At 40.3% G+C, this 14,311-nt stretch overlaps 1 protein-coding gene across 1 annotated transcript in view; it reads right to left on the reverse strand.

Moving 5' to 3' along the window:
- The window catches only part of TANGO6 (transport and golgi organization 6 homolog (Drosophila)), a 242,816-nt gene that overhangs the window by 33,605 nt on the left and 194,900 nt on the right, over positions 1-14,311 (reverse strand). The window contains exon 17 of the mRNA XM_006860217.1: positions 8,124-8,237. Coding sequence (XP_006860279.1) covers positions 8,124-8,237 — 114 coding nt within the window. The remainder of the gene's footprint in view (positions 1-8,123; positions 8,238-14,311) is intronic.

Below are 14,311 nucleotides of genomic sequence, written 5' to 3' on the forward strand. Positions count from 1 at the left end.
TCCACCTGATCTGCCATCTTGTTTGTTCTCCTCCATTGTCTTCAGGGAGCTACTTATTATATTATGGCCAAAATTTATAGCTGTTAACCTGAAGAAGGGTGAGTCTGGTAGGATATTACTCAGTCATTTGTGCCCTAATTATTCACTATGCTTTTGGAAATAATTTATAAATATGGAAATTGTAAAAACTTATAATACTACAAACAAGTCACCTTACAACAATCTAACTGGAAGAACTGGATTGTCTTATTCTGTCACTCAGCTCAACTTCTCCATGTTATGTAGGATTATCCTTAACTCTAAGGCTGACACACATTCCTAGTAAATTCATTTTCAGTGAAAGTGCGGTAAAATTTGAGTCCATAGATGATACAAATAGTTAATGTACTCAGCTGCTAACTAAAGGTTGGAAGTTCAAGTCTACTCAAAAGCACCTTGAAAGAAAGGTCCAGCAATCTGTTTTCTCCAAAGCAGCCATGAAAACTCTTTGGTGCACAGTTCTACTCTAACACACATGAATGAGGTCACCATGAGTCAGTAGAATGGGCTTAGAGAGGGCTCCTTCTGCCTTCTCTTAGGCTTCAAACTATACTTGGGAATGAATTAACAAACAGATAATGGTTATGCTAAGAGCCCTAGTGGGGTAGTGGGCCACACATTGGACTGCTAAACACAAGGTGAACAGTTCGATTCCATCAGCCACTCAGCAGGAGAAAGATGAGGCTTTCTGCTCACATAAAGATTTACATCTCAGAAGCCCTATACATGATCATATGTTGGAACTGACTTGGCAGCATACAACCACCACCATCACCATGAGACCAAACAAGACTCAGCAAATGACCTTTTTTTCAGTAAGAAAGTGAATATGGTATTTACCTGCAGTGTAAACATGGGGTGAAGCACACAAAGCTCTTCAATTGGGTTGGGAGTAGAGATGGATATCTTCTCTTACCCCAATCTTCTGAATCTCTCCCTCTTACTAGACTTTCTACCTCCTTCCCTTTTCAAGCTGCTATAACCACAAAGGTCCTTGGTCGGCATATCTACAAGCAACAGAGAATGCACTGAAACCTGGTATTATCTCTTGGCACTCTCTGGCTTGAAAGGCAGTGATTAGAAAGAAAGAAAGAAAAAAAACTTCATCAACAAAGTGGCATTTTTGTTTCAGCTATTCCTGGGGCCAAAACACAGCAGTAAAGAGAAATCCCAGATTGAAAGCTTTGTGGTTATCTCCGCTTCTCATTAAAGTGCCCTGATTATAATCACACCTACGATTACAAGATTTAACACACCTGTTCTCAAGGATGCACCAGAAAAGGGAATCATCATTCATCCCACCCCATTTCCTTTTCTTTATTCACTGAGTAAGCACAATTTATTTGTTTCAGTCAGTGCCGACAACTGAAGATGGTTTGGAAAATACGAAAGAGTTTTTTCATTCACATGATTCTTTTTTTTTGAAAGTGATAAAAAAAATTCTCCATAGCTACAAATTATTTTAGTACTAGTGAGACAAGTGGCATTGTTGTACTTTACACACACACATGTGGACACACACTCTCAGTCATTCAGTGTGCACGAACTTAAGAGTTTTGTAGATTATTTTTGAATGGGTGTGGAAGCGAGAGTGGGATTATACCCACAAATATATAAAGGTTTGAAAAAGGATTATTTGTACATGGGTATTTACCTTTGCTGCAAACACACCTATCAATGTAATGGAACATACAGGGGGCAAAATGATGAAAATTTCTTAGATATTATCAAATATCTTCAGGCAATGAGTTGCTGGGTCTGGGAGTTCAGGATCATAGTCTCAGGGGACACCATGATCAACTGGCATAACATAGACGACAAAGCCATCCTAGTTTGGTGAGTAGCATCTGGGATCTCATTCAACAGTATTTGCTTCCATTCCCTCTGTTTTTCTTTTCTTTTTTTGGGGGGGGGGTGGAGTGGGGTGGGTAGATGTATACAAAAACACTCAGGAATATATAATAATTTAATCAACCAAAGGGCACATTATGCAAGCCTGTCTCCTGGCCACCAGCTCTCAGTCCCTCTCTTTCCATAAATCTAGGGTCCTCAGCTGCTCCCTCTCTCCATGTTCCCATTTTTGCCTCCATCTCTGGTGTAGCTGCTTCTCTGAACTGGGTCCCACATTTCACTTGTGTTCTTCTCCCTTGATGGTCCTACGGTCCTCTGTTTCTGGACTGTAAGATGAACTACTCCCCCGTTTTTGTCACAATTGTGACAGTCACAATTAGCCATGATAACAATTACTCACTATTGAATCATAAGATTCTTATCCCCATCTCTTTTACCAGACCCATGTAGACAGGAAGGAAACTATTCAATGGGGACTCTATCTTCTCTCACACACTCTTAGACTAAACTCCCTCTTGTAAACTTGTAAGCCAGTCACTTCATGCCTTTATCATCCCCTCATTTTAGGTAGCCAATGTCTAAGTTGCCCATCCCTATCTACCCTGTATACAGAGGGGATTCTGTAGATTTAAAAAATAGTGTCATAATTCATTGTTTAAAACTTTTTTATTGTGTAAATATTTATAGAGATCATAAGTTTTACATTCAACAAATTTGTTTCAGCTCAATGACTGTAATCCCTTTAAACTAACATCATTTATCCCACTTCCTCCCTGTGTCTTTTGTTTCCATTCTTCCTTCTGAACTTTGTCCTTGGTTAAATGTTGCTCCTTTGATCTTGAATGGTTGGCCATTCTACAGTACGCATATCTCACTAGTGTTGTTGTTCCCTCACTATTATGAACCAATGTATTATGTGGGTGAGTTCAGTTCCTGACCTGAAGGTGACTAAGGGCCAAAGTATCAGAGTTCCACCAGTCTCTCTATCTGTAAGTAAGCCTAGCCTTTTAAATATTCTTTTGAGTAACCCACATTTTTAAATAAACTTTTTATTTTGAAGTGATTTTAATTACAGAACATTATAAATATAGTACAGACAGTCCCCAGGTTATGAGTAAAATCTGTTACTGAGTCTTGAAGTGAAATCTGTGGGTGAGTCGGAACAGGTGCACAGGGCTCTTATTTAGCTTTAGTTTAGTGTAAGAAAGTGCTCAATGCCTTTCAATTACTTTAAAAAGTAGCCAATACAGCAAATAAAGGTGATTGTGATGAAGAGTTTTTTGCCATTAGGGGTTGGTTCAATCTTTTCAAAGTGAGGGCAAATATACATAATATACAAGGACATGTAAGAGTTGTTCTTAAGTCAGACAGTTGTAACCAAGGGATTGCCTGTCAGAGAGTGCCTACATGGTGAGACGGGGGAAAAGGAGGTCCAGAAATCAGGGTTAAACATGGGCCACTTACTGAATTCATGGCACATAACCTCCACCACCAACACTTATTGAGTGAAATCTTGTGACTGAAATCCTGAGGAATGATGAAGTCTGCTCCCCTCTTTTCTTGAGCAATTGTAAAGATGCTCAGCACATGCCCAGGGCACAGAGCAGAGCAGCCACATCCTGGGACATGCCATTAAGCAAGACCACCCATAAAAATTCTGTATTTTTACTTCCTTCTGAGCTATTTTACACGTTGGACTGGTTTACCTAGTGCCTTAGCATATATTTAAAGGACCAATCCTTGACTGGGGTAAAGGAGAATGCCAACCTCAAGAGGAATCTGAACTAGGGTCCCAAAGAATCATGCATGCTCGGAATTTTAGAATAAGTTCTGTTAGCTACTACCAGAGGCCTTTGCAGTGGACTCCATCTTGAGGAAATGCTGTGCTTGCACCCAATTAGCCTTGTTTTTATTGTTAAGTGCCATTGAGTTGGTTCCGACCCATAGCGACCCTGTATAGGGTTTTCAAGGAGAGCTGGTGAGCTTTAACTGCCGACTGATTTTGCAGTTCAAATGGCTTTGTAGTTGGGGCATTAACCCACAGTGCCACATCAAGTCTCCACCAATTAGCCTTGTTGTTGTTGTTACGTGCTGTCAAGTCAATTCCGACCCATAGTGACCCTGTATAGGGTTTCCAAGGAGCAGCTAGCTGGTGAGCTTTAACCACTGACCTTGCAGTTCAGATGACTTTGCAGTCTGACACATTAGCCCACAGAGCCACACTAGCCCCTCTTAAATGGCCCATTTCCTGGAAATCCCTGCCTATCCCTATGAATAAACATGATGTTTTTTCCCTACCCAAAACCTTTTAAGCCCAACAAAGCCTTTGTTCAGGGAGATAGGGGTTAAGCATTGCAATAAGCATTCTCTATCTCCACTTGCAAACCTCTTTACTATGATAAGCTCTTGCTTGAAGGGAAACTCTGCCTCACTTGACTATTCTTAATAAGTGGTAGTGATGGTGGTTATATGCCGTGGAGTCGGTTCAGACTCATAGTGACCCCTGCATAGCGTTTCCGAGGCTGTAAATCTTTATGGCAGCAGAAAGCCTCATCTTTCACCTGCAGATAGTTTTGAACTGCTGACCTTGAGGTTAGCAGCCATACTCCTACCCACTAAGCTAGTTAAGTAGAAAGCAAGAAGGATGCCTCTATTGAAGGGTAGAGATGTGACTGGCAACCCCTCTAACAATGCCTCTCACACAATCTCCCCTATTGTATATTTGTCACAGGGAGAGTGGAGGCTCCAGATGATAAGCACTGAACTGCTAACCACAAGGTTGGTGGTTTGAGCCTCCAGTTGCTCCTGAGGAGAAACATTAATCTTTCTGCTCCTGCAAAGATTTAAGGCCTCAGGAACCCTATACAGGGTTGCTATGAGTCGGAACTGACTTGATGGCACTTAACAACAACTTATTTGTCAAGAGTTTTAGAGATTTTTGACAATGAATGGAAAACTGACTCTTTCTTATTCCCTTTTACACAATTTACTTGATTACATGGATTATCAAGTTATGAGCTACGTGCTCCCTATACTCCTCAAGGTCCTGGAAAATAACGTGGAACCTCTAATCCCTTCCAAGGAACATTCCCAGTTACTAAGCAACTCTCCTGCTATACTAATTTTGAAGATCATCCTTCTACTTCCTGTTTGCATCAGACAATGTTAGTTGCCTACATAATATCCATTTTCTGCCATATTCCTGTTTAACTAAAATTCAATTTTGTTCAGAGTAGAAATGTTTTCAGTGAAATACATTCTCAGCTTACCCTGCAGCTAGGAGAAGTTATGTAAGACTGTTCTGGCCAATGAAATAAAACGGAAGTCAATTGGAGCATTCTGGGATATTATTTTCTTTCCCCAAAAAAGCTGCGTCTTTTCCAGTATTAGTTTAAATTAATCATAAATCAATGGCCAGCGCTATAGCAGCTATCTTACAGTCACAAGACAAAGGCCATGAGGATAATAGAAATACTGACACTGAGCTGAAAAATCAACCAGCACCGCTTACCCACAAATTTCTTGTGATGAAAGAAAACAAATCATTACTTATTTTAGCCGTTGTAGTTGAAGTTTTTGTAACTAGCAGCTAATCACTTTCCTATTAGATAAACACATTCAATCCAAAACCTAAACTTACACAAGGCAAATCAGAAAGAAGGGAAACGTAGTTAAGGATAAAGCACAGGGATGCAACTATTTGGAATCTTGTCTCGCTGCTGGCCAGAAACAAGAGGAAGTAATTTAGAGAAACTGTGGAGGTGCAGTGAAAAAGGGGGGAAATTAATGAGTCAGAGCCTGTACAAAAACGGTGTCAAGAGTTTGAAAAGGCAAAATTCTAGCAGGAAGAAAGCTTGTTTGTCTGACACAGTAATCCCTCTTATAGTGGCTCCATTGATAATTACTTAAATACCTATGTGCCAGCTGCAGCCTACCATTGTGAATTCTAACAAGTAAATTATTAATGCAAATCATCTCCATGAAGTCAACTGGGAACAAGTTTCCATTAAAATCAAGAAACTTAATTTTGGGGTCACTCATTCTTAGCATACATATATACTTTCTTCCTGGATTAGCCACACCCTAGGGAGAAAGGCAGCATCTCCCACTTACAGGAGGAAGAAAATTTAATTTATGCAGAAACTACAACTCCATGGATTGAAGTACATCTAGAAAGGAAACACTTAAAATGTGGTCCTTGAGTAATTCAACATGAACAATTAAATGAGTTAGGAAGCCAAGTTAACTAAAGTTCAGATTAAGAGGCACAGTTAATATATTTCAGCTAGCCTACCTTGGAATCTGCCCTGTAAGGAGAATGCCAGAATTCCAAGTCTACATCTATAAGCTGGTTTTGTATTCTGGTTTTTCTGCAGTATTAAGTGCAGAAAGCATCAAAAGAAGATGGAAGGAATACACAGAGTTATTGTATCAAAAAGAAACTGTTGATGTTCAACCATTTCAAGAGGTAGCATATAATCAAGGGCAAATGATCATGAAGGAAGAAGTTCAAGGAGCACTGAAAGCTTTGATAAAGAACAAGGCACCGGGGATTGATGGAATACAAATTGAAATATTTCAACAAACTGATGCAGCACTAGAGACACTCACTCATCTATGCCATGAGATTTGGAGGACAGCTACCTGGCTGACCAACTGGAAGAGATCTGTACTTGTGCCTATTCCAAAGAGAGATGAACCAATGGAATGTGGAAATCATTGGACATTATCACTGATATCCCATGTGAGTAAACTTTTACTACAGGTAATTAAAAAATGGCTGTACCCATACATTAACAGAGAACTTCCAGAGGTTCAAGCCGGATTCAGAAGAGGACGTGGAATGAGGGTTATCACTGCTGACATCAGATGGATCTTGGCTGAAAGCAGAGAATTCCAGAAATTCTGTGTGCTTCATTGACTACGCAAAGGATTTCAATTGTGTGGACCATGGCATGCGATGGACAACACTGTGAAGTATAAGTAATCTGAAACCTTAAATTGTGCTTATGAGGAACCGGTACATAGACCAAAAGGCAGTTGTTGGAACAAAACAAGGGAATATCGAATGGTTTAAAATTAGGAAAGGTAGTACCAGGGTTGTATTCTTTCACCACATTTATTCAGTCTGTATGTTGAGCAAATAATCTGAGACGCTGGATCATATGAAGAAAAACGTGGCATCAGGATTAGAGGAAGACTCATTAACAACAACATGCAATATTCAGGTAATACAATCTTGCTTGCTGAAGCCAAGAGGACTTAAAATACTTATTGATGAAGATCAATGACCACAGCGTTCAGTATGGGTTGCACTTCAATGTAGAGAAAACAAAAATCCTCACCACTGGACCAATAAACAACATCCATATAAATGGAGAAAAGATGAAAGTTTTCAACGACTTCATTTTGCTTGGATCAACCATCAACATTCATGAAAGCGGCAGTCAAGAAATCAAATGATATGTTACATTAGGCAAATCTGATGCACAAGACCTCTTTAAAGTTCTGAAGAGTAAAAATGTCAGTTTGAGGACTAAGGTGCACCTCACTCACCCAATCCATGGTATTTTCAATAACCTCATATGCATGTGAAAGCTGGACAGTGAATAAGGAAGGCTAAGACCGTAGAAGAATTGATGTATTTGAATTATGGTGTAGGAGGAGAATATTAGAAGTACCAGGGACTGCCAAAATAACAAACAGATCTGTGTTAGAAGAAGTAAAACCAGAGTGCTCCTTGGAAGTCAGGATGGCCAAACTTAGTCTCATACTTTGGACACATTATCAGGAGGGATCAGTCACCGGAGAAGGATATCATATTTGGCAAAGTGGAGGTTTGGAGAAAAAGAGGAAGACCCCCAAAAAGATGGATTGGCACAGTGATGGCAGCGATAGGCTCAAGTGTAGCAACAATTGTGAGGTTGGCCCAGAACAGGGCAGTGTTTCGTTCTATTGTGTATAGGGTCACTATGAGTTGGTACCAATTTGATGGCACCTAACTACTACTATTATTAAGTATGTAGTTTGTCTAACATATTACAGAGGAAATGGAGACCCTTATTGGAGATGCAAACAAGATAATTTTCCTGCTACAAAATTTCTGCTGACTGATTCATCTGCATGAGCCCATCTAGGGACAGACTTGCGGCCTGTGGTAGTGAATGGAAGTTTAGTAAACAGACACAGGACAAGGAGGTAAACGAGTTACAAATGGTGAGAGACCGACCTACCTCAGTAGTTTTCTGGCTGAGACCCCGAAGCAGCAGCACAACCACATGGATGGCAGCTCGGCGCACTTGAACTTCAGGATCTGTTTTAGCCACAGCAATCAGGCAAGTTGTTACCTAGGATGTGAGGGAAGAAGAAATCAGTAACAATCAGGATTATACAATTACTGATACCCTTGCCACTGTGCTCTGATTTGTTCACATTCATCAAGGGAAATCTAACATAGAGAGGGGTTTCCTTATTCTCAATCAAGAGGGAAGGATATAGTGGTAGAGAGATCTTGATTTAGTCTGATTTTTTGTAAAAGGCCGAAGTCTGGTTTGGAATTCAGGGGGAGAATAGGGAATGGGAAAGAATCTGTACAGATAATATGTATTTTCAAACAGATAAGATCAAATGGGAATGTCTTCAAAAGTGAGGCATATTACTTGTTCACCTTTTAGTGATATCAAATTGAAGGAAGAAAAGAGTCCAAAATACAACTGTTTCTAGGGACTAAAGACCACAGAGATTTAGCTAAGAAGCTTTCAGAGTTCAATGGCCGGCATGAGTCTGAATGTGCCATTGATGAGAGATATAAAAATACCCTAGCTGATTTTCTTCAGCATGTCCAGACATCCCAGTCCCACAATTCTAGCGCATATACCATGTGAGTCACCAGGAGCCAAGTTCAGAGACTCTCTGTCTGGACGTCTTCATTTGTGAAGCAGGCCATTCTTTCAATGCTAACTTACCTGAAAAGACGGCTCTACAACACAAAGACAGACTTACAAAACACACTGTCAGATAGGTAGCTAATAATTATATATCATAAATGAGGCTGTTGCTACACTCCAAACCAATCTCTTCCCCCTCCTATATGTACAAAAGTGTTCTAAAAACCTCAATAAAGAGACACTGTTAAAAGCAATAATAACAACAAAACTTTCTGAGGCATTAGTGCTAGATTAACAAAGAAAAAAACAAAATTGGAAAGTGTGACCAGTGACAACAATCTGAAGGTAAGCCTAAATTTATTCAGCTGGTCTCTCACACACTCTTGCTATTTGATTGTAAAACTGGGTGACTGTATTTCTTGGCCAACAGTGGAGGGATTTCTAACCATGATAAGAAAATAGCCAGATTGCGTGTTTGGGAACATGTATAAATACATATTATGTTTAAAGAATGGTTTTAAAAGAAGAGTCCAGACACAAATGAGAAAATAAACTGGTGCAGAAATTTTAACTGTGCAGGTTGTATTTTTCACAGCTTTCAAACAGTTGGGCATAGTTCAAAGTGTCTAATTAATCAGTGATGGCAGAGATTAGAAGAAGCTTGTTCTTAAATATAATTGCATCTGTTGATGCACTGGCATTTAATCAACTTGTACATCTAGTAGACAAACTTGCAAGTAAAGGGAAATCTCAGAAAAGCTGAACTCTTCAGGGGCTAGTTTTCAATAAGACCAAGTAAGCAGTGTTGGCCTTTGATCCAAGGCACCATGATTCTAAGGCCACTGGAGGCTTCCATGCCTCTGGCATTAACGGTAGAAGCAATTCAGTCTATGAAGAATTCCTTGGGTGACCTCCAAACAGGCAACAATATAATAGCTACCTTTACTTGCAGGCTTAGGATTTACAAGGTAAGAGCTGAAATCAGAAAAACAAGTTGGAGCTAGGTCTGAGTCTTCCTCACATACATACAAGTTCAGCTTGTTCAGTCTGATAACTACAGTATGAAAGCCAGCCCGGGGTCCTGGAATGTACAGATGCTCCCAAGCCTGCTTCCCTCTAGGTTTAGTTCTGGGCCCATGTTTCCATGGCTGGTAGATGTGGAATACATTCTCAGCTTACCCTGCAGCTAAGAGAAGACTGTTCTGGTCAACGTGATAAAATGGAAGTCAGCTGCATCATAACTTGATAATTCATAGAATCTTGTTGATGTTAGTCTTTGCCATCCCTATTCTGCTTCATTATATTGAATGGCCATGCTTTAGCCTTAGATCTCAGGGTAAGACCAGCTCAGTCGGGGTACTAATTCCACAGTCAGAATAGGCAGAAACTTCCCAGCTGGAAAAGGACTTTCCTTTCAAGGTCGATTCTTGAACCCCTCTGCCACCTTGACAGTGTGGCTGAGAAGAGCTGGTGATTGCAAGCTTTGTTAAGATCAGCTGCTTGCCACAAGGCTGTTCATGATTTATGTACCAGACTATACTAAGCCCATCTGCAATCAGCCATCCAGAACAAACAGGATGAGACTTGAAGAAAGAAGTGTGTTCAAGAACGTTTCTCAACACCTGTCATAGGCATCAAATCCTATGAAGTGTATAATGGACAGGCAATAGAATTTTAATATTGCCTTGTAGATGTCATCCAGACTAAAAAAGAAGCGTTGCCACTGAATCAATTCCAACTCATGATGACACCATGTGTTTTAGAGTAGAACTGTGTCCCGTGGAGTTTCCAATGGCTGTGACCTTTTGGAAGTAGATTACCAGGCCTTTCTTCCTAGCTGTGCCTGGGTAGATTTAAACCACCAACCTTTCTGTGAGTAGCTGAGACCCAGGGTCTCCCATTCAGATATAAGAACAACACAAATTAAAGAAATCTCTTCTCTTCAGGTTTCATATCCAGCTTGCAATGTTGCTATCCTGGAGGTCAGTGGGGCAGAAACCTCCCATCAAACATTAGAGGCAGATTGGCTATGTGATCATGCTCTCCATCTGTCCAATTTGAATAAGTCATTTTCATTGCTAGTCCACCTCACCTCCAGCCCCAGGACATATTCAATATTGCTCTCCACCCCTAAAAGCTTTGACCAACAGACAGACAGATGATGTAAGGTCTTTACTAATTTATGAACTGGTGTAATATTTCTACTCTGTTTTTACGTCCTCCCAAGGGCAGAAACCCATTCTATGTGATCTTCATGTCACCTGCACTGAAGGTCAATGCACCTATGCTAACAAACCAAGCTATGGAAGGCTTTCTCTTTGCTGGCTCAATTCTATAAATCATATCCATTTCTGAAAGCCATACAGAGAGAAAGATGATGACTGCTCTGGAGATAATAAAAGTTCCGTTTAAGCAATTTAACACATAACAAGAGCGAACAGAAATAAGGAAAAATATCAATTCCCAAACAGTTGGCATACATCAACCATAATCAGAACTATATAAAGAAAGAAAATACAAATGCAAGATCACCAAAAAACAACCTGGAATGCTCCAGGAGAGAAAGTGTCAGGTTGAGATATGTATCAAGGAAGAAGCACGACTTCCATTTCCAACTGCATTTTCATCCCTTTTCCCAAAGCTTCCTTTGTTAAATTCAGTCAGTCTGCTATCTTGTCTGACACTAGACAGTTTGTTCCTTTATTTTTTAAGCTAAGAAAGTCACTGCAAAGGCAGTGTAGCTTCTAATTCCTATATCATCAGCTTGTTCCCTCAGCTTGCCATGAAAGAAAACCACGATGGCTCCTTTAGCTACCAGGACACCCACTTGAGTCTCCATCTGAGGAGTCTACTTATCCTCAAATTTTACTAGCCCTGTCACTTGGGACACTACATCCATCTTGGTAAAACTAGTGATACATTTACTTTCAGATCATTCAGTGGGGTCAAAGGTGGACTTGTAACCTGGGGCACATCTTACTTGCTGTACCTAGAAAGGGGCTCTCATCGTGGTTCACTTAAATCATGTTTACTTCTCATAGAGAACAATAAAGATGAAAGACCTTATCAAGATTTCATTTCAAGCAGCATAGCTCTTGACAGGAACAAGGAGAAATTGGGGGGAAATAGTTAAATCTTGACATCAAGAAAAAGACCTGAATTTCCTGCATAAAGAGTATAGAAGGGTTGAGCCTATAAATTCTACCCCTTCCCTATCAGCATATACCATCACAGCACAAAGTGTCTAAATCTGGACCACTCAAGCATTAGGACAGCTTTCTTCAAATGTCCAAGAGCTACAGCTAGGGAGGAAGGGTCTTGATGATCCCTCAGATCAGACCTTGCTAGCGACCACTGTTGGTTTAATTTTATATCATAACAGATTACACTTCTCCTCTTCTCTACCTGGTGAGCACCTGATCAATATAACTTTCCTGATGTCCTAGCAAGTCTAACTGAGGAGCCCCAACTCCACATTCCCAAAGCACCTGTACTTGTATCACATTACTCTGGTCCACCAGCTGCTTACTCATTCTGCTGCTTCCGTGTAGGAAGAGACTGGGTTCTTCATCAATACCCTCTGGCATGATACCTGGCATATGCAATGCTCATGAATTCCTTTCATTTGTAGCCAAAGTGAAGTTTCCTCATAAAATTCCTCCTCATCCACCAATATACACAGAGCTAAGCATTCTTGAGGCCACAAAAGGCTTCAAGAGCTTTCCTGAAGTACTGAAAGAGCTGTTGCAGAAGAAGGTACTATATAATCTTTTCAAGCATCAGTTAGATCATTTCATTCCTCTGCCCTGGCTTTTGGACTGGTCAACATCACTCAGGCACTGTCTCTTACTCTTTTTCCTCTAAATCTCTTCACTGAAACCACACATTGGATATTTAATTAACTTGCTTACTGCTTGTCTTCCTATCTAGAATGTTAGCTACTTGAGGACAGAGACTTGAGGATGTTCACACCTGGATCCCTAACACCTAGCACTTAACTTAGTTGTAGGCTCATAGCAGGAATGAGTAAGTGCTCAATATCTGTTTGTTGAATGAATAAACAAATGAATTATTTAAGAGCCATGTATCCCTTTTTTTTTTTTCTCACGTGAATGAACAAGAGTCATCTGACTATACCAAACAAAACCAAACTCATCATCATTGATTCACACTCAGAGCAACCCTGTAAAACAGAGTAGACCGGTCCCAGAGGTTTCTTCACAGATGCAGATTACTTCATCCTTCTTCCTTACAGCAGCTAGCTGGTGGGTTTGAACCAAAGACCTCTCAGTTAGTCACCAAGCACTCTTTCTTTTTTATTTTTTTGGAAGTTTTTATTGTGAACTGAGTGAAAGTTAACAGGGCAGATCATCAGTTTTACATTCAACAAATCACATACTTTGTTTCATTACAATGATTATAATTCAATCCCTGTACCATCAGTTAACAGTGTTTCTTTTCTCTATTCATTTTAGTTCTTTCTTTCTTTTTTTTTTAAACACTCAGGCATATATAATAATTTACACCTCCAAAGGGCACATTCTGCAAATCTGCCTCCTGGCCACCAGCTCTCAGTCCCTCTCTTTCCATGAATCTACAGTCCTCAGCTGCTCCCTTTCTCCATGTCCCCATCTTTGCCTCCACCTCTGGTGTTGCTGCTTCTCTGGATAGTGTCCCACATTCCACTTGTGTTCTTCTCCCTTGATGGTCCTATGGCCCTCTGTTTCTGGACTGTAAGATGAACTACTCCCCCGTTTTTGTTACAATTGTGACAGTCACAATTAGTCATGGTAACAATTACTCACTATTGAATTATAAGAATCTTATCACCATCTCTTTTTACCAGACCCATTTACACAAGATAAAACTATTCAGTGGGGACTCTCTCTTTCCCCCACATACTTTTAAACTAAATTCCCTCTTGAAAACTTGTAAGCCAGTCACTTCATGCTTTTATTGCTCCCTCATTTTAGGTAGCCAATGTCTAAGTTGCCCATCTCTATCTACTCTGTATACAGAGGGGATAGCACTGATACTTGTTGTGAAGACTCCTTCCCTTTCTGGTGGTATTTTTAGCTACCATCTCCATGAATACAGGTCAAATTTATCAGACTGTAGCAATTTACCCTTATTTCCTTTAATCAAAAATTTTTTTCTTTTTTATCTTTCTCTAGTCAAGTTCTGATTGTCAACTCAACAAGGCGAGGTCAAATGGGTACTATATGCAAGTTTGGATGTTTTTTGTGCATTTCTCTCACCTTCTTATCAGCTGGATGCTTCAGCTGATAAGACAAGCCCATGCTCTTGTCTATGGGCTCAGGTGTTTCCAGGTCTCACCACACTTTGGACCAATCAGCCCTTTCTCTTCTCTCTCTCGTCTACAGGTCAAGGGGAGTCTATGTAACGTGGTTGAACTCAGCCCATTTCTTCATTGCTGCCTTTCCACTTCTTCCACTCACCAGTAGACCAATGAGGTCTCCAGCAAGCTTACATGCCTGCTCATGTGTTCCCTTTGAGTTTCAGTCTTAGAGGGA

This window comes from Chrysochloris asiatica, unplaced genomic scaffold (genome assembly GCF_000296735.1).
Source record: "Chrysochloris asiatica unplaced genomic scaffold, ChrAsi1.0 scaffold00037, whole genome shotgun sequence".
In the NCBI taxonomy this organism is placed as follows: Eukaryota; Metazoa; Chordata; class Mammalia; order Afrosoricida; family Chrysochloridae; genus Chrysochloris; species Chrysochloris asiatica.